Below are 24,083 nucleotides of genomic sequence, written 5' to 3'. Positions count from 1 at the left end.
ATTACAATAACGACGAAACCCAGACAAGACTTGACAGATGTCCCATTGTCAGACCCAGACCTGACGTTGTATGTAGATGGTTCATGTATGAGAACAGGTACAGGAGAGTTAGTGGCCGCTTACGCAGTCACAACAGACACTGAAATTATTGAAACCAAGTGTATAAATACCTTGTCCGCTCAAGCAGCAGAGCTCGTCGCTCTGACACAGGCCTGTATTCAAGCCACAAATAAAAAAGTCAACATATACACTGATTCACGTTATGCATTCGGAGTTGTACATGACTTCGGCGTGCTGTGGCGAGAGAGAGGTTATTTAACTTCTCACGGTGCCCACATTCAGCACGGACCCCTCATTCATGCCTTATTAGATGCAATACATTTACCCACTGCGATATCGATTATGAAATGCAAAGCTCATACGAAAATTACTGATATCATTTCTCAAGGCAATGATCTAGCTGACAGAACAGCTAAACAGACTGCTCAAACTCAAACATCCGACATGACAAAGACAATAGTCCAGACACCAACACATTGCATGATGGTTAAGGATCCCGCTCTTGATGTAATTGACATACAGACACATGCTACTCCAGACGAAATAAGGAAATGGACTGAATTAGGAGGGATCCAAACGGATCAAGGATGGATGACGAAGGAAAAATCTGTGTGGTTCCTTCCTGATTCAATGGTCCAAGTCATTATTAACACTGTCCATAGTCCAGCGCATCTAGGAGAGAAAGCTATGCTAGACAGTATTCAACACATTTGGTTCAACAAACATTTACGAGCAGCAGCGAAACAAAAAGTTCGTACCTGTATGATCTGTTGTCAGTTCAACCCAGGAAAAAGCATCCCCGTAGAGCAGGGTGGATTTCAGCCTCCTGATCACCCTTTTGAAATTCTCCAGATGGATTATATCCAGATGGAACGATGTCGAGGATTCAAATATGTTCTCGTAGTTGTCTGTGCTCTTTCCCGTTGGACAGAGGCATACCCGGTTTCAGATTACACTGCCCCGACTACTGCCAAACAGTTAGTTCGAGAATTCTTCCCACGATACGGTTTACCACGTGCTGTCTACTCAGATAACGGCCAGCCGTTCTCATCCGAACTAATGAAACACGTTTCACTCTTGTTAGGCTATCAGTGGAAATTCCACTGTGTCCGACACCCCGAGGCAGCAGGTCTCGTGGAAAGACATAATCAGACCCTGAAAATTAGATTGTCCAAAATATGCAGGGAGAAAGGTGTCGACTGGGTAGTAGCATTACCAGTTGCACTCTTTTACATGAGAATGGTAGCACACTCTCGAACAGGGCTATCCCCGTATGAGGTGATCTTTGGCAGACCACCAAATATGTGGGGGACGCCTATACCACGTAAAATAACTGATATTGACTGTAATATGCTGACAGATTATTTGGCTTCCTTGATGTCTGCACTACAATCTTGTCGTTCACAGGTAGCTGCAGCTTTTCCTGACAACACTGAGGTGAAACCCCATGACGTAATTCCGGGGGATCTCGTTTTAGTGAGGAACTTTGATCGAAAGACTCAGCTGGATCCTAGGTGGAGGTCGCCGCAATTGGTCTTGCTCACCACAAGGACAGCCGTGAAGATCGAAGGCAGAAAAGGCTGGGTACATTCAAGTCATATCAAGAAATTTTATGGACTACCATCAGATGTAAAAACTACACCTCGCGTGTCTTCACCCATTGACTCAAAACTTCCTTTGGTTGAGTCAAGTAGTCACGAACACTATAAACTAAAACTCAGATCTAATCAGTCGGGCAATTTGATTGTTTAAGTCCTCTCCAAGGTGAAGCGGTTGAATTTGTCTCTGACATGTATCCCTTAGATCTGAATAGAGGAAAAACCCGAAAAATGTTGAAACGACATGCATACTGTAAATCACTGCGTAGTCATTGCACAGTGACGTTATTAATTTTGTTTTTCTTAAGTCTTTTAATAATTATTGCAAGTATATTGTTGCACATATATTATCCTATTTCTAGACACGTTTATAATATTACTGCTGAACATTCTTTTAGTGAATTACCTCCGCATGAATTGTCATACAGATTTGCGCTGCGCAATAACACTTTTATTAGTATGTTACATCATTCCCATCAGGTTAGCAATGCTACAAATTGTTGGATATGTGGCCGACTCCCTCCCTATCAGAACTATAAAGGAATTCTACCTCTTTTTCCATACCCGTTCACACACAACGGCTCCTGTGGAGCATGGTGTGGAAATGTGGATTTTCCTGATCAGTTATGTCCCCTATCTTGGACCCCAACGGTTCTATATGCATGTTACAAATACATGTATGTTCCCTCCAGTTCCAGTTTCTAAGAACGCAAATATATGTGTGTCTACCGTCGACATGTTCTCTGTCAGATCCGCCATCAATGGGCTGGATATTCGATTCCTAAGTATGAAAGGCCACCGACTTTATATGGCTAAGTTACCCAATTTTTACAGTTCAGGCAAGTAGGCCCGATTCTGTCCTCAAAGCCTTTCCCTGCTCTCTGTCTCTGACAGCTTCAGCTTGAGCTCGCATCTGTATCCATGAACTTTGTCCTACTCCCTGTGCAGCTAACGGTGCCTGCCTCGGCCAGTTTTCGCCTGCCTGCCAAGAAGCTGTATTTCACCTTCGAATTATCTATTTTGCTCTCCAGCCGATGCATTCCTGTCTAGTGATTTAGGTAAACATTTCCTTTAGCTCACAAGCAAAGGACTCAGCCTTTCCGTCCTCCTGCAAGTGATTCATAGCCCTGCTGCCATGGAAAGTTTTCTGCCCCTCGCATCTCATATAGACACTTAGACGTTTGTGCACGCACACAGTCAGTATAGACTAGATTCTGTCCGAGAGTCCTTCCTTGTGGATAACATAGTTCTTTAAACATAGGATGTTAGATATGATTTGGGATTAGGTTGACTTGACCCCCCAGACTTCTCGTCTCCACATGTAGAGCTAAATGTCAAGTCCCCTTCACCCCCTAGTTGCACGTCACTCACACGTCATGCTGCTGCGCGCGCATCTATGCCAAGTATTATCTTATAGATCCACCTATGTCTGATAATCCTAACCAATCATGTTTCTTTTATTCCTTATTACGCCTAGTTTCGATTACATACCTGTTATGTCACTTTTCTTATCAAATGTTACGCCTTCTACATTCGTTTCATTGTAATGTACTTATTATAAAAATGCATGTCTGTCAATAAAGTATTGTACTTCACTTCCTGAACCCTCGTGGTGACGGAACCTGAAGGCCGCGACTCGAGTCGGCCATTTTTGATGGAATAAAGCCCATTTAGAAAACCTCTTATACCACGGATTCTGCCTCTTGTTATTTTGAGCTATTTTACTTTATTTTAAGATTCCGTATGAAATTCAGTCCGGTAAAGAAGATTTTATTTACCACATAATGGCGCCCGAATAGGGACACTTTCTCATCTCACGCGCCGGCGGTGCGTTGCAGGCCCGGTCTCCTGCCACAGCTGGACGGACCATAAACGCGTACCAGCAGGATTTCCTGTAAGCTCCCTCCGGTCAAGCGGGGGCGACTGAGGCTGCGATCAACCCAGACGAGGCGGTGAGAAGTGCGAAGTATCCCGACCAGAGCCTAGCTGAGAGAGCAAGATCCGAGGTATACAGAGGCCCACCAGTTTTCTCGAAATCCCGATGTCCAGAGGGTCCGCTGTCCGCAGTCATCGAGTTCTGTCCATTCTCTGAGGCCTTCCGTTTCAAGGAGCTACTCGGTGAGTACCATCGCCGGGGAGGCGTGTTGACGCGCACATAGGTTGTGCCGGTCAAGACGGATTTGGGTACACAAATCCGGTCTGCACTGTTTAGCAGTGTATATGTACTGTTTAGCAGTATATCAAGTATTCCGAAGTATTCAGTTACTGTCAAGAATTCAGCGTGGTGATTAGTTAGGCAGACTGTCATCATTGTCGGTCATTGTTAAATGTTTAATGTTTTATGTTTTCAGAAATGTCTTGCATATTGTGGTATGAATGATTGTTCATTGTACACTGTTCATTATTGGGGTTTTTTCGTATTAAGTAAGTTCAAGAGTAAGTATCAGATCAGTTGTCAATATGCCGCTCTTCTCGAAGTTAAGACAGATTACTACCAGAAAAGGGGTGCTTGAAGAAGCAGTTCCTATTCCTCCTAGGGACACTCCAGGGCATTTTATGTACCATAAGCATGGCTTAGATGCCATATTGTTTCTTGATCTATGGGTAGATTATACCAAGGGATTGCCGGAAAGTCAAAGGTGGCCCGCAGCGGGAACCTGGGATGCAGAGTGCATCATGAAAGTAGAGGAAGAGTTATGGAAAAGAAAGGTCAGACAATCACAGAAAGACGCTGTTGAGTTATGGCGTAAAGAATCTCATAGACGTACAGAAAAAGCACGTAGACAAGAAGAGAGGAGTAAAGAAAGTTCAAATAAAGTTCAAGAAAATTTATTAATTGAGGAAGGTATCCGAGTGAAATCAGAACAAGTAAATAGACAAAGAAATGCTCTTATGAATGGTATGTATCCCCTTCTAGCCGAAGGACTACCTAAGGCTGTTACAGAGATGCCAAAAGACTTGCCACCCCCATTATTTCCAATTAAGGTACATCAAAAAGGGCATCCCAGAACCGCAGAAGATGTTTTTCTTTCCTCATATCTAGACGATGCAGCTCCCGAGTATGCTAACGCCACACCACATAGACCGTCTGGCGAAGGGGTTCAACGTCAGGATCAGGTATCTGTACCCGTGCAACAGCAAGTCCCGACGCAAGCGTCGGCAAGCACATCTGTTTCCGCATCTGTCTCCGCAGTCGATTCTACAGGGGTGTCGACGCCCATAGTTGCTGTGTCACGTTCAACGAACCCATTCACACCCGACGCCCCAGATGGGGCCACGGGAGGTGCTAGCAGTACCTTTACACCACCCAGAATAAATAAACTTGTTTTTCAAGAGTCAGCGCATTCTCGTACACCTAAATTCGTAAGTGAACGTACGCTTAAAGAACTCCTTGTAAATTGTAGATATGACCCGGTGGTTGGTAAAGAGGATGAAATGGTCCTGGCATCATTACGTATCAGGCGAGCCGCAGAGTATTTAGCAAGGTTACCAGGAATGACTACGCATCTAGATAACATATATCATTTTGTTCAAACAGGACGAGATCCAGGATGTATTAACAGAGCTATGGAATTCCAGAAAGTAGAGATACAGGGGGAACTGTTACGTTTCCTCATAAACTGTGTGATCAGAAATCAAGACCGTCCGGGGGTAGACCCGAATGCAATGCTTATTCTTACAAGATGGAGTCAGAATATATCAGAAGGGAGACACGATAAGCAAAATTGTATAATAGCCATGTGCCGAAAAATCCGTAAAGAAATAGAGCGTATTCATGAAGAGAGATTGGGAACAGACGAGTTTGAGCAAGATGAAGTGTCCGAATCAGGGAATTCCGCAAGACAGTCAGAGACCATAGCCTATGTAGGCAGAGGAAGATCCTGTGAAAATACTAGATGTTTTTCTGATCCCATACACTCTGTATGTCCAAATAATAGCAGAACGTATGCGACGCCTGTAATAAATCTGAAGTCTCCTGAACTTTCGTTTCAAGCCGCAGATAAAATACTACGAGAACGAAGGGGTTACCACCTCCTCGATTCCATGGATGAGCAAGAATTAGCCAGATCAGCTGTTCACTGGATTGACAGTCCTGAAAAATACGGTGATGAGACCGTAGCACACACGTTTTTTAATCTCAGTACAGATGAACAACGTTTAGCTGGAATCTATATGATTCAGCAACTCCTCATATTATATAAGAGCCAACATGCTGACCCTGGTCCTTTACCTGATATATTAACGGAACTACTCACAAACAGATGGGGAGGTTCTAGTAACAAGCTAATTAAAGAGATATTAGTGTCACGTAAGCAGTATGTCCTTTTTGTAAGTCCGGATTCTCTCTCGCTGCCCCGCAGAGAGAGAGCGCCGTACTATATGGATAGACAAAATCCCTTACGAGAAGTGCACCCAATAAAAGGCGAAGACAATGAGTTTCACCGTGTATTTGTTTACACACCCATATCAAAAATGGAATTATTAGAAATGAAGAAAGTAGTACCTAGTCATGATAAAGACCCAGCGGGTTTCCACCGAGAAATTAAAGACATGTTACTAATGGGAGAGTACACCTTTCCTGATATTATGACGATATTAAAGGTGCTTTTGCCTGCTGGCATTTATGAAAAACTGAAAGAAAAAGAGTGGGAAGTGGGTGACCAAAAGATAGACTGGACAGCATTAGCAGAGGAAGAAAGGGGCCGAACTGCAGGTTCAGGGCTCGGGGATAAAGTTAAACTGTTACCAGGTTTACTAGTACAGGTACTGCCACGTTTATTAACTACAAAAAAGGAAGATTGGGGTGCAATCACAGCCTGCAAACAAAAGCAAGATGAAGACACAAGCGATTATTATGCTCGATTTGAAAAATGTTTTGGTATAAATAGTGGTATAAAAGCAAGTAGTGACTCATATCCACATTTATTTGTGACAAAATTAGTGGAAAATGCATTGCCTCCAGTAAAGAATAGAATATTGAAATTCGAGAGTACCTGGCAAAGTAACACTCCGTCGCAAATGCTACAAATGTTACAGTATCACCACAATAGAATTAGGGATGAACAAGAACACGAGCATAGACGCATGAAGGATACAAAAATGAAAATGCTAGTTTCTCAGACAGTACCAGCAGATGGTCACAAAAAGGGTGTGACACATTCTGGTGATTCTGCAGTTTCTGTAAAGGGAACCTGCAATTACTGTAAACAACTGGGCCATTATGTACACGATTGTCCAGTCCTGAAACGTAATATAGCTACAGGTATTGCAAAGGAGAGACCACGATTAGTTAGACAAGATCAGAATGAACAAGGAGCTATGCAGCATGGACAGTCCATGCCAGTTCAACAACAGTCCATGCCAGCCTCACAGCAACCCATACAGTTTGTGCCAGCTGCACCACCGTTGCCTGCTACTGCCACACAAACCACAACACGACAAATGTATCAGACTGCACAGTATGAATATCCTGAGTATCAGCGTTACGCATGAACAAGCCTAGAGAGGGAAGTTGACTTACCGCTTATCGAGATTCCTGTAGATCAAGAAGGACCTTATGTACATAGTGAATTATTAGGTCAAGATAGAAAATTCTTACTCGATACAGGGGCAAGTCGAACAACTATAAAACGTAGTGAAGTTCCAGGGGCACCCCTCTCAGGCTCTCAAAATGTTTCCCTTGGTTTTTCGGGAAAACCTATTGTTAATGAAGTATCACAGCCTCTACCACTTACGATAGGACCTTTGACACGAACTACAGATTTATTGCTTACTAAATCATGCCCAGAAAATCTGTTAGGAATTAAAACTCTGAAAGCACTAGGAGCCATAATATGTTGTTCTCCGGAAGGAGTAAGGTTGTTTTTGCGTGATTTTAAAGGTCACTATGTGTCTAGAGACATGGATCCCCGACTACAGACTTTACCAGTACATCTATGGGCACAAGGCCCTACGGATGTTGGCTGCATGAACATTACACCCTATCGAGTCACACTGAAAGCAGGAGTGGTACTACCACGAATGCGACAATACAAGTTACCGCATGATGCTGTAGTGGCTTTGCTGAAAATCATTGATGAGCTGATTGCCCAGGGAGTAGTTGTAGAAACAGACTCCAATGTATGTAATTCACCGATAATTCCGATTCTTAAACGAACTGATCCTACTGCCCCACCAGTGTACCGATTGGTTATTGATTTGCGTGAACTAAACAAGTGTATTGTACCACAATTCCCTGTGGTCCCTGATATATCATCATTGTTGACAGCAATTGATTCCGAAGCAACATTCTTTACTGTAATCGATCTCAAGAATGCCTTTTTCAGCGTCCCAATAGATCCGGAAAGCCAATATTTGTTCGGATTCAGTTTAAATGGGCGCAGCTTTAAATTCTCACGCGCTCCCCAAGGATTCACAGAAAGCCCCAGCATCTACAGCCAAGCACTGAAACGAGAACTTGACAGTATCCACATGCCAGTCAATACTGCACTGCTTCAATATGTCGATGATCTGCTGATCACAGCGAGAAGCGAGCCAGAATGTGAAAAAGCTTCTCTGACAGTTTTACATTTCCTAGCCGACAAGGGGCACAAGGTGTCTCCTTCTAAGCTGCAATTCTGTGTCCAGCGAGTTATTTATCTTGGTCACTCGCTGTCCAAGGAGGGAAGGCAGCTTACACCAGATCGCATCCAGTTAATTGCTAACATGTCAATACCCCAGACACAAAAGGAGGTGCGGGCTTTCATAGGCCTCACTTCATATTGTAGGCAGTGGATCCCTCAGTACGCATTTCTAGCAAAACCACTCATTCAGTTAACCACACAGGAGGCAGCCACATCGACTGTTCTCCCTTGGACTCAGGAACATACACAAGCTTTTGAAAGCCTAAAGGAAGCTTTATGTCAAGCACCTGTTTTAGCAACACCATGTTATAGCAAACATTTTACACTCTTTGTCACAGAACGCGAAGGTACTGCCTTGTCAGTACTCACTCAGGATCAAGCAGGATCACGCAAGCCATGTGCTTATTTTTCCAGTACATTAGATCCCGTAGCTCAGGCTTTGCCTGCATGCCTGAAATCAGTGGCAGCGACAGCTTTAGCAATCAGACAAAGCGATGCCATAGTATTAGGACACCCATTGACAGTACAAGTACCACATGCAGTAGAGGTTCTTGTGAACCGAACACAAACACAACACTTGACCATAGCAAGACTTACCGGTTATGAACTGACATTGTTTCAACCACACATAGAGATCCGACGGTGTAATACATTGAATCCTGCTACACTATTACCTGTAATTGGAACAGACCCACTAGCTCATGATTGTGTTGAAATCATTGAAATAAAGACGAAACCTAGACAAGACTTGACAGACGTTCCATTGTTAGATCCAGACCTGACGTTGTATGTAGACGGATCGTGCATGAGAACAAGTACAGGAGATTTAGTGGCCGCGTATGCAGTCACAACAGACACTAAAGTTATTGAGACAAATTGTATAGATACTTTGTCAGCCCAAGCAGCAGAACTTATTGCTCTAACGCAAGCCTGTATTCAAGCCACAAATAAGAAAGTTAATGTATACACTGACTCACGTTATGCATTCGGAGTTGTACACGACTTCGGCGTGCTGTGGCGAGAGAGAGGTTATTTAACCTCCCATGGTGCCCACATTCAGCACGGACCCCTCATTCATGCCTTGTTAGACGCAATACATCTACCCACTGCTATATCGATTATGAAATGTAAAGCACACACGAAGGTTACTGATATCATTTCTCAAGGCAATGATTTAGCTGACAGAACAGCTAAACAGACTGCTCAGAATCGCATATTAGACATGACAAAGCCAATAGTTCAGACACCAACACAGTGTATGACAATTAAGGATCCCGCACTTGACGTAATTGACATACAGACACATGCCACAGCAGAAGAAATAAAGAAGTGGACTGAACTAGGAGGGATCCAGACAGATCAAGGATGGATGACGAAGGAGAAATCTGTATGGTTTCTCCCTGATTCCATGGTTCAAGCCATTATAGCTACAGTTCACAGTCCAGCACATTTAGGAGAGAAGGCTATGCTAGACAGCATTCAGCACATTTGGTTCAACAAACATTTACGAGCAGCAGCTAAACAAAAAGTTCGTACCTGTATGATATGTTGTCAGTTTAATCCAGGAAAGGGTGTTCCCGTAGAGCAGGGTGGATTTCAGCCTCCTGACCATCCTTTTGAAGTCCTCCAGATGGATTATATTCAGATGGAACGTTGTCGAGGATTCAAATATGTTCTCGTAGTTGTCTGCGCTCTCTCCCGTTGGACAGAGGCGTATCCCGTATCAGATTACACTGCCCCGACTACTGCCAAGCAGCTAGTTCGAGAATTCTTCCCACGGTACGGTTTACCACGTGTTGTATATTCAGATAACGGCCAGCCTTTCTCATCCGAATTAATGAAACATGTCTCACTTTTGTTGGGATATCAGTGGAAATTCCACTGTGTCCGACACCCCGAGGCAGCAGGTCTCGTGGAACGACATAATCAACTTTTAAAAATCAGATTGTCTAAAATATGTCAGGAAAAAGGTGTGGACTGGATAGTAGCCTTACCAGTTGCGCTATTTTACATGAGAATGGTAGTACACTCTCGAACAGGGCTATCCCCTTATGAGGTGATCTTTGGTAGACCACCGAATATGTGGGGGACGCCTATACCGCGTAAAATAACTGATGTTGACTGTAATATGCTGACAGATTACCTGGCTTCCTTGATGTCTGCACTACAATCTTGTCGTTCACAGGTAGTCGCAGCTTTTCCCGACAACACCGAGGTGAAACCTCATGATGTAATTCCCGGCGATTATGTTCTCGTCAGGAATTTCGATCGGAAAACCCAACTGGAGCCAAGGTGGAGGCTTCCTAAGTTGGTCCTGCTGACGACCAGAACAGCTGTGAAGATCGAAGGGAGAAAAGGCTGGGTGCATTCCAGCCATATAAAGAAATTTCATGGACTTCCTCCTGACACAAACAGTACTCCTCGTGTGTCTTCCCCCATTGACTCAAAGCTACCTTTGGCTGAGGCCAGTAGCACCGAATTCTATAAGCAGAAACTCAGGTCCAGATCCAAACTGTCGGACGATTTGATTGTTTAAGTCCTCTCCAAGGTGAAACGGTTGAATCTGTCCCGACATGTATCCCTTAGGTCTGAATGATGTAGAGTCCAGAATCATAATGAAACGACATGCTTATTGTAAATTACTGCGTAGCCACTGTATTGTGACTTTATTAATTTTGTTTTCCTTGAGTTTTTTAATAGTTACTGCAAGTATATTGTTGCATATGTATTATCCTGTTTCTAAACGTGCTTTCAATATAACTGATGAACATTCTTTTAGTGAATTACCCCCACATGAGTTGTCCTATAGACTTGCGCTGCGCAACAACACCTTCATTAGTATGTTACATCATTCCCATCAGACTAGTAATGCCACCAATTGTTGGGTGTGTGGCCGACTCCCTCCCTATCAGAATAACAAAGGAGTTCTGCCTTTCTTTCCACATCCGTTCACACACAATGGCTCCTGTGGAGCATGGTTTAGTTTATTAAATTCCATAGACCCAGACACAGCAGTTTATCAACAACATTGGATATGGGGAAATCTGAATCTAGTTTTATTCAAAGTCTGTCACCCCAATAAGGAGGGTCACCCCAGTAGAACAGGAACTGATTTAGAAAATGAAGTGTATAAATTAGGTAATTTTACGCCTAATCTTATGATTTTGAATGTCAAATCCGAAGTTGAACTAATTCTGCCCACTATGTCTGTATTTCCAGTTAAGGGTGAATTATGTGTAAGAAAAGTTGGTTCCATACACATGGGCCATAGCCAATGCGTTACTACAGTAGAATATAGTGATCAAGGTAAATCTTCATTTAGAGCTTCTCGCCATTCTTACTTTATATGTGGTCAGACTGCATATATGCGTCTGCCTCTAGATTGGGATGGTACCTGTTACATAGCATTCCTTTTGCCACCTGTTTTTCTAGCTCCCCCTGATTATTATCGAAATGTTCATTTAGTACACAAAAGAGAGCGTAGAGATCTCCCAGTTGTCGATTATACTGAGACGGCATGGGACAAGTATGTAGATTTCAATAAAGGTATCTTTCCCTATATAGGTACCATATCAAATAGTAAGCTGATACGCAGACTCACCAAGACTCTTGAAGCTGTAGTAAACGAGACTATAGCCGCCCTAGGCAATCTGACAGAGGAACAATCAGTGATGAGAATTGTTGTTCTCCAGAATCGTCTTGTCCTTGACGTCATCCTGGCCGATAGGGGCGGAGCTTGCAGGGTCATCGGATCCAGCTGCTGCATATTCATACCAGAAAATTCGCCATCTGTATATAAAGCTATAACACGCCTTCATAAGATTGTAAGCCAGATACACGAAAATCCAGGCACTTGGACGTGGTTCGGGTGGTTTTGGAGTGTGATATCAGCCTGGGGATGGAGAGTTCTATCCTTCCTAGGTATTGGCCTTCTTATGCTCTTCAGTTGTTGTTTATGCCTGCAATGTGGACCAGCGATTTGTGGTCTGTGTGCCACATCATGCATTCCATATCACAGTTCTCGTTCAAAATACCGGAAGAAGAAGGAAGAAGAAATGATGCTCCATGAGCAAATCGATGGAATGATGAAGATTGATATCTCTTGAAGGGCAAGTAGGGGACAAGGAGGGAATGTGGAAATGTGGATTTTCCTGATCAGTTATGTCCCCTATCTTGGACCCCAACGGTTCTATATGCATGTTACAAATACATGTATGTTCCCTCCAGTTCCAGTTTCTAAGAACGCAAATATATGTGTGTCTACCGTCGACATGTTCTCTGTCAGATCCGCCATCAATGGGCTGGATATTCGATTCCTAAGTATGAAAGGCCACCGACTTTATATGGCTAAGTTACTCCATTTTTACAGTTCAGGCAAGTAGGCCCGATTCTGTCCTCAAAGCCTTTCCCTGCTCTCTGTCTCTGACAGCTTCAGCTTGAGCTCGCATCTGTATCCATGAACTTTGTCCTACTCCCTGTGCAGCTAACGGTGCCTGCCTCGGCCAGTTTTCGCCTGCCTGCCAAGAAGCTGTATTTCACCTTCGAATTATCTATTTTGCTCTCCAGCCGATGCATTCCTGTCTAGTGATTTAGGTAAACATTTCCTTTAGCTCACAAGCAAAGGACTCAGCCTTTCCGTCCTCCTGCAAGTGATTCATAGCCCTGCTGCCATGGAAAGTTTTCTGCCCCTCGCATCTCATATAGACACTTAGACGTTTGTGCACGCACACAGTCAGTATAGACTAGATTCTGTCCGAGAGTCCTTCCTTGTGGATAACATAGTTCTTTAAACATAGGATGTTAGATATGATTTGGGATTAGGTTGACTTGACCCCCCAGACTTCTCGTCTCCACATGTAGAGCTAAATGTCAAGTCCCCTTCACCCCCTAGTTGCACGTCACTCACACGTCATGCTGCTGCGCGCGCATCTATGCCAAGTATTATCTTATAGATCCACCTATGTCTGATAATCCTAACCAATCATGTTTCTTTTATTCCTTATTACGCCTAGTTTCGATTACATACCTGTTATGTCACTTTTCTTATCAAATGTTACGCCTTCTACATTCGTTTCATTGTAATGTACTTATTATAAAAATGCATGTCTGTCAATAAAGTATTGTACTTCACTTCCTGAACCCTCGTGGTGACGGAACCTGAAGGCCGCGACTCGAGTCGGCCATTTTTGATGGAATAAAGCCCATTTAGAAAACCTCTTATACCACGGATTCTGCCTCTTGTTATTTTGAGCTATTTTACTTTATTTTAAGATTCCGTATGAAATTCAGTCCGGTAAAGAAGATTTTATTTACCACAATGGTTTAGCTTAATTAATTCCTTAGATTCAAATTCTGCAGTTTATCAAGACAACTGGGTATGGGGAAATCTGAACTTAGTTTTACTTAAAGTCTGCCACCCCAACAAGGAGGGACTTCCCAAAAGAACAGGAACTGATCTAGAAAATGAAGTATATGGATTAGGTAACTTTACGCTTAATCTTATGATCCTAAATATCGAATCCGAAGCTACTCCAATTTTGCCCGCCATGTCAGTATTTCCAGTAAAAGGTGAATTATGTGTAAGAAAGAATGGTTCCATACATATGGGCCATAGTAGATGCACCACTGTAATAGAATTCAGTGATCAAGGCAAGTCGACATTTAGAGCTTCCCGCCATTCCTATTTTATATGTGGTCAGACGGCATATGTACGTTTGCCTCTAGATTGGGATGGTACCTGCTACATTGGATTCCTTTTGCCACCTGTTTTTCTAGCTCCTCCTGATTATCACAGAAATACTCATTTAGTACACAATAGAGAAAGGAGAGATCTCCCAATAGTCGATTACACTGAAACAGCATGGGAAAAATACACAGATTTCAATAAAGGTTTCTTTCCCTATATAGGTACCGTTACTAATAGTAAGCTGATACGTAGATTAACTAGAACCCTTGAAGCAGTAGTGAACGAAACTATTTCCGCCTTAGGCAATTTAACAGAAGAGCAGTCTGCTATGCGGATTGTTGTGCTTCAAAATCGTCTTGTCCTTGACGTCATCCTGGCCGATAGGGGCGGAGCTTGTAGGGTCATCGGATCAAGCTGTTGCATTTTCATACCAGAAAATTCGCCATCTGTATATAAAGCTATAACCCGCCTTCATAAGATTGTGAGCCAGATACACCAGAATCCAGGCACCTGGACTTGGTCCGGTTGGTTTTGGAGCGTGTTATCAGCCTGGGGATGGAGAGTTCTATCCTTCCTAGGTATTGGCCTTCTCATACTATTCAGTTGCTGCTTATGCCTGCAATGTGGACCAGCGATTTGTGGTCTGTGTGCCACATCGTGTATTCCACATCAAGATTTTCGTTCAAGATCCCGGAAGAAGAAAGAAGAACAAATGATGCTATATGAACAGATCAATGGATTAATGAAGATTGATATCTCTTGACGGGCAAGTAGGGGACAAGGAGGGAATGTGGAAATATGGATTTTTCTGGTCAGTTATGTCCCCTATCTTGGACCCCAACGGTTCTATGTGCATGTTACAAGTACATGTATGTTCCCTCCAGTTCCAGTTATGAAGACGCAAATACATGTGCGTCCACCGTTAACATGTCCTCTTTCAGATCCGCCATGAATAGGCTGGATATTCCATTCCTAAGTATGAAAGGCCACCGCCTTTCTACAGTTCACTTATGCCATTTTACAGTCCAGGCAAGTAGGCCCTGATTCTGTCATCAAGCTTTTCTTGCTTTCTGTCTCTGAAGCTCCAGTCCGAGCCTGCATCTGTGACCATGAACTTTGTCTCATCCTCTGCGCGGCTCACGATGCCTGACATCAGCTTGCTGCCTGCCAAGAACTGTATTTCACCTTCGAAATTATCTGCTCCGCTCCCTGCCCAATGCATTCCTGTCTAGTAGTTTAAGTAAACATTCTGCCAGCTACCGAGCAAAGGCCCGGCTTCTCTGTCTTTATGCAAGTAATTCATAGCCCTGTTACTATGGAAGATTCCTGCCCTCGCATCTAGTGTAGACACTTAGACGCTTGTACACGCACTAACAGTCAGTATAGTCAGTATAGAATAAGATTCTACTCCAAGAAGGCCTCTCTTTTGGATAACATAGTTCTTTAAACATAGGATGTTAGATATGATTTGGGATTAGGTTGACTTGACCCTCCAGACATCTGTCGCCACATGTAGAGCTAAATGTCAAGTCCCCTTCACCCCCTAGCTGCACGTCAATCACACGTCATGCTGCTGCGCGCGCATCTCTGCCAAGTATTTCTGCTGACATTGCGAAATTCTTTCATGGAACCACCCCATTATGACATCATGCCTGATGACGTTCCTTTGTTACGCCCAATCACGCCCATTTTCAGCTACGCATGTAAAATGTTATCTTTGCTATCAATTGTTACGCCTCTCGCATTTGCTTCACTGTAATGCCTATTGTATAAAAGTGATTAATTATCAATAATGTATGTACTTCACTTCCTGAGCCTCCGTGGTGATGGAACCTGGAGGCCACGATTCCGAATCGTCCATTGGAATAAAGCCCATTCCGAACCTCTAATACCACGGATTCTGCCTCTTATTTATTGAGCTATTTTTATTATGTTCTGTATCAAATTAAGTCCCGGTAATTAAATTATTTACCACAGTAGCGACAGGCACCCTGCGGACGGCCCCAATCTGGTGGACGCCGGGCTCACTCACCGACAAGGGAAAGGAGGCCAGCACGCCGGTCCCCGTGTCACGATCAGCTTCAGGCCCAATCACAGTTCTTCGGAGCCCCAATCACTGCTCCCCTGGCGCCTCAATGGCTTCTAGGCCTGCCGGATCTTAAGGCATGGCCAGCGAGCCTGGGGCAGGTCCAGCCGGGCCAAGATTCTAAAGGGCACCGGCCTGGAATCCACGGTACTCACAGAGGGGGTCGGAGGTCGTGGCGTGAAGCACAGGGCGGCCCATCCACACCTCCGATCACGCAGGCAAATATCCAGGTAGAGTCCCAGGGCAGCGGGGGGGAAGAGGAAGGGCCGTACAGCCCCCACTCCGACCCAGGATCTATTCCTTGTACGGGGGCTCAATGGAGGCCGGCAATCACCCCCGGCACCCCCTTCCCCCCCGACAAACACACAGTCTGTCCACTAGGAAAAGAGCCCAGTCCGCGTCCCTCTCCCCTGCACTACGTCGTCTAGACCCCAGCTCAGCCACGTTGTGCAGATCGTCCTCCACAGGGGGCTACACACGGGCCCGGCCACAAGACAGGACAGCCAGTGGGGCCTCGCAGATCATCACATCCACACTCGGATCACGTCACTCTCCCCACTGCAATTCCTATGTGGGCGATCTGGGGCAGTCTCTGAGGTGTTCCGGGGCACCGGTGTTCTTCCCACTAACCTTCACATAGGGCGATGCTGCCAAATGGTCGAAATAGGAGGGGAGAGAGGGCCAGGAGCAACAGTCCTCCAGGCAGCGCCGGACACGGGTGCAGGCCTCCCGCTCATCACCCGAGGCCGCAGTCTGGCCTCGGTGCCGCCAGCCACCAGCTATGCGCGCTCCGATTTCCCAGGACCCGGTCGCTCCAGCAGGATCTGTAACGCCATTCCCCGATGTCCTAGGAGGCGCTAGCTTGTCCGCGATTTCCCTCAACAGGTCTCTTGCCTCCAGGACCGGAGTGACGTAAGTGGAGCTGCTCCGCCATGAATGCAGCCCCACACGGGAAAGATGGTGGCTGTGGAAAGAAGGGGGTAGGGGCGGCGGCACCTTCTCGTCGGATCAAGCCCTCCGGTGTTAAACCTCATGAGGAGGGCACTGGACACTCAGCAACAGACCACAGCGCTACCTCCTCCAGCCACGGCGGGGGCAGACTCCCCGCAGCTGTCTCATGCGGGCTCCGGTCGGGCCACCGCGGCGAGATTCGACCCCAGGTCACCAGGCGGGGACGTCCGGGATCTATCTGCAGCTATGGCGTAGTCACAGCCGTGTCCGAGAAGATTTGCACCACCAGGATGTAGAGGGAGCTGTTGCGCCAAGATATACCGTCTCTGGGCAGGATTACGGTAGGATTAATGTTGGATTATGGTGTGGAAGGACGGAGCTCGCTCAGGCTACGTCCTCCATGTTGGCTTGCCAAGCCACGCCCCTCCATCCTCATTTTTGGCATCCCAAGTAAAGCTTTATGGTTGCAAAGCTCTTAATTTGTGTGCTATTAGCCCATCCAGTTTATTATTGTTACCTACCTCATGCTTTTGAATCTCTAAAGAACATAATATAGTTTGCCCTATGAAGTTCCGAAGGTACGCAATTGAACCCTTACCATTACAACATGCCTTCGTACCTTTCTAGAGGGATTAGATTTATGCTGGTTTCCAACTTTTTAAATCTGTGGTTGGATTCTCCAGTGTCAGCTCCAGCATTCTTTGAGGGCGAGTGACCTTACTGATAAAGGAACCCTAGATTAAGGCCTTGAGGGCATTCAAAGGTTAACTGTGTAATTTAATTTTATATAGCCCTATGCATCATTTGAGATTTCTTGCACAAGTACTGGGTCTCGTATTATTATATTGTTGAGACACCTAAAGGAACTTATTGGTTGGTTTGTGGTCCAAATCCATTTTAATACCACCAACACCAGGCTATAATCCAGTGGGATCTGAGCAAATAATCTGCCTCTTTCAGGGCAGTTTCTAATCTCTTGTCAAGTAGTAGGTAATCTATCTGGTCATATATTTGGTGTGCAGCAAGTAGTGGAGGTAGTCAATGGCAAGTTAGTGACAGTCCGCCAGGCATCAATGAGCCCTAAATCGTTTAGACATGCTTTTCCCCCTGTGGACAACTCCAGGATTCCTCCATATGTTTGTTGGGACTTGTCTAAGTAGACACTGAATATTACATTGAAGTCTCCAACCTCCATCATCATAATGCTCATGGCAAAATCCAGTAGTGTCTTCAATACAATATGGATACATTTTTCTTGGCCTGGTTGGGGCCATACGTAACCTCCACTATAATTGGGCTGTCTTTCCAAAAACCTTTTACCATCAGCCAGTGTCCCTGCATGTCCCACTTAACTTGGGCTTCCCAAAAGAGATCTTTTTTGCCAATAAGGATAGAAATGCCAGCATTTATGGACAGGGCCAAAGTATGACACTAGATGGGGTAGAGTTTAGACCTGAGCCTATTTTGGTCTGCCCGGAGCAGATGCATCTCCTGTAGGAAATTTCTATCTGCTTTGATGTCTTTGAGTTCTATCAGGATGATCATACATTTGGGTGGGCTTTTGAGACCCTAACCTTATATTTGACAATTGTTAGGGTGACTTGGTTAAGTGTCATTGGTGGTAAATGGGAGATTCAGTACATAAATGAGCATTATCTCAACAGTTTGATACCCCTTTGTAAGCGATCCAACACTTAATGGGAATTCCATGACACAGCTCCATTGTCTCTCTGTGAAGCAAGCAGACTTGTTTAGGGATACAACTGTGTTTCACTGGGGCTTAGTTGAGTGACACCCTACTCCCAGGTGCTGCTGAGCATGCACTGACATCTCTAAAGAGGGACCAGATAGGGCCTGTGACCCGCTTCTATTTATTGTATTGTGCCCCCCTCAACCGTGGCCTCACCATCACAGCTGTTGAATGTGCCAGGAGGCAAAACAGAACAAGCATTTGCAATGCAATAGGTCTCGCAGTTGTGAGAGTTTGAGCTATTGGCATTGTAAATGGCAATGCCTTTTATTTACGTGTTGGTTTTTAAAACATAAATAAAAGGCATTGTCATTTACAATGCCAATAGCTTAAACACTCGCAAATGCGAGACATATTGCCTTGCAAATACTTGTTTGGTATTTCACATGATAGAGTCTGCCAATGCTTGTAATTGCTCTTCTTGAAACTGCATTATAAAAATGTTTGTCAACTGTAGTTTCTGTAATATATTTGTGGTATATGCAACGTTCTTGAGCTATGCTACAGAAAACTGCACCAATATATAAACATCACACAGTGTCGATTGTGAAGGCATGAGAAATAAATCTGTTTGATTTTATTTTTAGTATTTGTGTCTTGTCCTTTGCATTCTGAAGGCACAGGCTTCTCAAAGGAGTGGGGTGTGATGAGAGACGTCGGAGGGCCTTTGAGTTCACATTAACGTAAAATATACTGCCTTTTTGACTGGTATCCCTTATCTACAGAGGGAGGAGAGCAGATATTTAAATGAGATCGAGTTATTTTGTAAGCTGTCACTCCACGGTGGTACTGAACCCGACTAATTCTGACAGCCACATTTCTCTTATTTGACTGCAAACTGGACTATAAAGCTAACCAGCTCTAAATCTTGTACCTTGCCTGGAGTACTTGACCACAAACCACCTAATCATCACTACGGTCCTCAAAAAACCTTTAAGTGCCTCCTTTAGGAATTCGTGAAAGGCGGGAGGATAAGCAAAAGCAGATACATCAACTTGGCTCTGAAGAACAGTGACAGATGAGCAGTGGAGATCTCAGAGGGAAGCGTGGAACGTTTCCTCTCAGGCTAGCAAGCCAAGAAGAGTGATGGTGAAAGAGGAGAAGGAATTCACTGAGAATACATTGGTCCTGACGCCTGTCGGGGTTATCGCATGCTAAAGAGTACCATAAACGCGGTAATGTGCGTTCTACCCCATCCATTTCAGGCAAGAAACCACATAAAATCAATCACGGCCACAACAATGGCACAGTACACACATTTCCTCGACCATGTACACACACCACACAAAGTAAAAAAAAAAAAGGAGCTCTCTCTGCCACGGAGGGCATCAGCACGGGTGCTGAGCAAGATTAATCTGTGCAGATGGAATAACGCTGTGCTTGCAAATTGCACACAGTAATTTTCACATGCTGTCTCTTCGTGCTGTTGCATCGTAACAAACCCAGCAAAGCCGACGCTGAGAAAAGCAACTGGCCATTAACAATTAAACATCAAACTTCGTAAGCGCTGACAGCGGGAAGAGCTCAGAAGTTGAAAGTGATGCTCGCGTTGTCACCCGTTAAGTTGTTAGTACAAGACGATTAGTTAAGGAGCTGCAGGCACCCGGACCAGACGGCCTTCATATCATCTCTGAAAATGCGCGGGGGAAGGACATGAGCGGTGGCGCCAAGAGCAACAGAGCAGACAACTGCATGCCGAGCTGTGGGGAACCCCATTAAATCTAAATCACCAAAACATGTGTGGGGGGGGAGATGGGAACTGGCTCACCTATAAAGAGAATTCTATTACGTTTAGAAGTAACATTAGAGGTATAAGTGCATCGCGATTGCGATCACTTTTCACCGGCCGTGAAAGTGATCGCGATGCACTTAATGACCCGTGACGGAGGAAAGACAGATGGCGGCTGCGCACGTGCACGCACGCGTGAACGCAAGTGCTAGGCCATCAAAAGCCTTTGGGAGCACTTCCAAAAAGTCTCTTACTAAATGTCTTGCAGAGACAGCGCATCCGCTGGCTCAGGCGTAACCAAAAAATCAAATGGACAGTGTGCCTCAGTACGCACAATAATATGTCTAACGACGTTTCACTGCAAGTCAGTGTTTTAAATCTGACTTCGTAGGTGTGTGTGCATATATCTGTAGGTATAGGTATATGCAAAGATATCTACTGTCAAATGTAACATTTTAAGCAAGCAAGCATATATACACACACTCTGTCATTCTCTCTCTCCCTTTCTCTCTCTCTCTCTGCAAATGACCCTTGTGTTTTTTTAGTTGGCGCTACTAGTTTTATCTGTTGCTCAATGTGTGCCTTCCCTAAAAATCACTTTTAGAGATGCTACTGCAAGCATACTCAAGTAGCACATAGACCAAAAATCAGCTGCCAGGAAGAAGCCAAGTGGGTTAACACTTCGGACACATAGATCTGCTAGTGGTCCGCAGGTCCTGGTTGAAATACTGGGTGGAGGATGACTCAGATTTTTTGTCTTTTATGAATGATGGAGGGAATCTTGAGAAGTTAGGTAATAGAAGCACCAGCTGCTCGCCACTACAAACCTTCAAAACTGTACCATCGGGGGCTTTATGTAGCTTTTTTCTTTAATATTCTGAAAGGTGGTAAAGATGCTTCTTTTTACATGCTATCTTTGCTATGATGTGCTGTGCCTTGATCGTTCATTTGACTGTGTAAATATCTACTGATCCCAATCTGTGCCCTTCAGAGCCCCACTGCTTACATTGATGCTAATTATCCTATGTCGTTATTCCTAGATGCTCGCTATTCTTTTTGATGCTCCCCTTTCTGAGTGTGCAACTGCCCCTTCTCCCTCCTCTGTAAGAGTGGGCCCATTATTTCTGACAACTCTTAACCAATTTCTTGGAACTGGACCACCATGCCAGTGATCAGCCCTAATGGTGAGCCCACACTTACTCTGGCTCAACAGACATTCACAAAAGAGTATGGATGTCAGACATGGATGTTTTCGTGTGTAACGATTTACTGTTGTGTGTTTCCCCCAGATGGAGCTCCAGCAGCATGAAGAGATCATCTACCGTGAACGACGAGAGCGTGAAATGATTCTCCAGGACTACAAGAAACAGGCAGAGGAGAGGAAGGCAAACGCTGAGCGTGCCGAGAGACGGGTAAGGAGTACGGAGCATGAAGCAGGCCCAGAATTTAGTAGGATTGTAATAATTAAGTCAAAATGTGGGTACGGGAAATGTTAGGTGAGCCCAGAGGAGGGTCAAGTGGGCATTGAAGAAACCTGAAAGAAGGGACTGGCTCTTCGAAAGTATAAGTAAGGTGTTACAGAGCAAGCCAAGCGATGGGTAACGTGTCATGGGGCCTGGCCAATGCCAAGTGAAATGAAAAGAGGATAACCAGGTACTGTATACAGGACTGCGACATGTAAAGAGGCATTGGTGCAGTACCAGAGACAGGTAAGGTGCTTCTCAGCAAGTCAAGAAGCTGGTATGCTGTCATGGAACCAGGCCTATGCCAAGAGAAGAATAAAGAGCTTACAAGCGACTGAGAAAATGGTGAGAAGGCAGGTCCTCGTCGAGCTGCACTAGACATAGGTGCAGGCCAACTCTGAGTTAGTCAAAAGATGATTGAGTGAGTAGGTTAACACTGAGGGGGCTGAGAAATTAGTGACGTTGGAGTAGGACAATATTATGCGGGCTGAACACATTGAAAGAGACAGGTAAAGGGGATGTGAAACAGGTCCCACAGAGGGGGCTACAAAAGGATTATGTGACATTGATTCAAACCAGCATCAAGCAAATTGATTGAGTTGTAAGATGGCAGTGTTGGACCTAGCGTCCTTAGGTAGCTTGGCTCAGGCCCACAGGCTTTTCTCCCAACATAGCGACTCGTGCTTGCAACACACCCAGCTCACAACTTAACGCCACACCACTTAAAAAGGACACTACACTGATTAAATTTAAGGTTTACTAGAAGTCTTTATCTCTTCTTCGCAACTTGGTTACCCAATTTCAACTTTAGAATGAAACATTTCATTACATCACAGGATGAACGCCTCCCTTCATTTCGGGATAAAACATGGCATTACAATTCAGGATAAACTTTTCATCACATTTCAAAATAAACACTTCGTTACCTTTCGGGTTGAACATTTCGCTACATTTCAGGATAACCCATTTCATTATATTTCAGGATAAAACATTTCATTACGTTTCACAATAAACCATTTCATCATATTTCAAGATAAACCATTTCATTATGTTTCACAATAAACCATTTCATCATATTTCAAGATAAACCATTTCATTACGTGTCACAATAACAGTCCCTTCAAGATAACTCTAGCACAGCAGATCTGTAGACCCTCTAGGTCAGGGGTCTCCAACCTTTTCTGTATTGAGAGCTACTTCAGCTCAAGGAAAGTCCTGTTGAGCTACTAGCAAATGTTATCACTATAAAATATTGACAGCACATGTAAACATTACACTATGACCACCCTAACCAGGATTATCATAGTGCCACCCAAGTATTCCAGGTGATAGTACCAGAAGAAATGCTAGGGAAAAATGTATCAATATTAAATGCTAAATGCCCCCACCTGACTGATAAAGTAACATTCCAATCTTCACATGCCTTGTGGCACAAAGGACATAACCAAGTCTCCTCAATTCAGCTTGACTTATCTTTCAAGTATCAACATTAAATGTATTTTGGAATTGCAACCTTTTGTCTTCATCAGCATATCAATTTCTGAAAATACACAGATTTTGGTATCACCACTTTCCATTTTGGGCAAACTAAATGTTCCTGAAGAAAACCCTTGTTTGAAAAAAATGCCTTTAAAATCTACGTTTTCATTTTTAGGAAATAGATAGTCCCCAAACATCAGCTAGTCATTTTAATTGGGCACTCACTTTTACAAATGCCTCACATGGACAGGCTGCTTCAAATTCTCAGGTATTACAGTCAAAATCCATGGCACCGTAGCACAGAGGGTGACTGTATAATTCCAATAATGCCCACCAGTATAAATTGTGCCAAGTCTAGACACCATAAGGACCAGGGTGGCCACCATATTATTAGTCATGGTCATTATTATGCAAGGGGCAGCCACAATTATATCAGGGACAACTAAATATAGTGCAGTCATGCTCTTAATATGTCACTGATGGCTGTCAGTATACCATAACTAGACCACGAATACCCAAAATAGTAAAGGATGGCCATAATTATGTCATTGGCACTATTATGCCATGAACTGACACAATTGTGCCACAGACAAACCCCATATGATGGGTGCTAGCATACCCATTTGGTAGTCCTTGACACCAGGTGTAGCTTACAGGA

At 44.3% G+C, this 24,083-nt stretch overlaps 1 protein-coding gene across 2 annotated transcripts in view; it reads left to right on the top strand.

Annotated features, from left to right (window-relative positions):
- The window catches only part of ODAD3 (outer dynein arm docking complex subunit 3), a 253,592-nt gene that overhangs the window by 105,297 nt on the left and 124,212 nt on the right, over positions 1–24,083 (top strand). For both annotated transcript variants that reach the window (XM_085600554.1, XM_085600553.1), the window contains one exon: positions 21,773–21,895. In XM_085600554.1, coding sequence (XP_085456680.1) covers positions 21,773–21,895 — 123 coding nt within the window. The remainder of the gene's footprint in view (positions 1–21,772; positions 21,896–24,083) is intronic.

This window comes from Triturus cristatus, chromosome 4_2 (assembly GCF_964204655.1).
Source record: "Triturus cristatus chromosome 4_2, aTriCri1.1, whole genome shotgun sequence".
Classification (NCBI taxonomy): Eukaryota; Metazoa; Chordata; class Amphibia; order Caudata; family Salamandridae; genus Triturus; species Triturus cristatus.
This window is presented reverse-complemented; position numbering and strand designations above follow the sequence as displayed.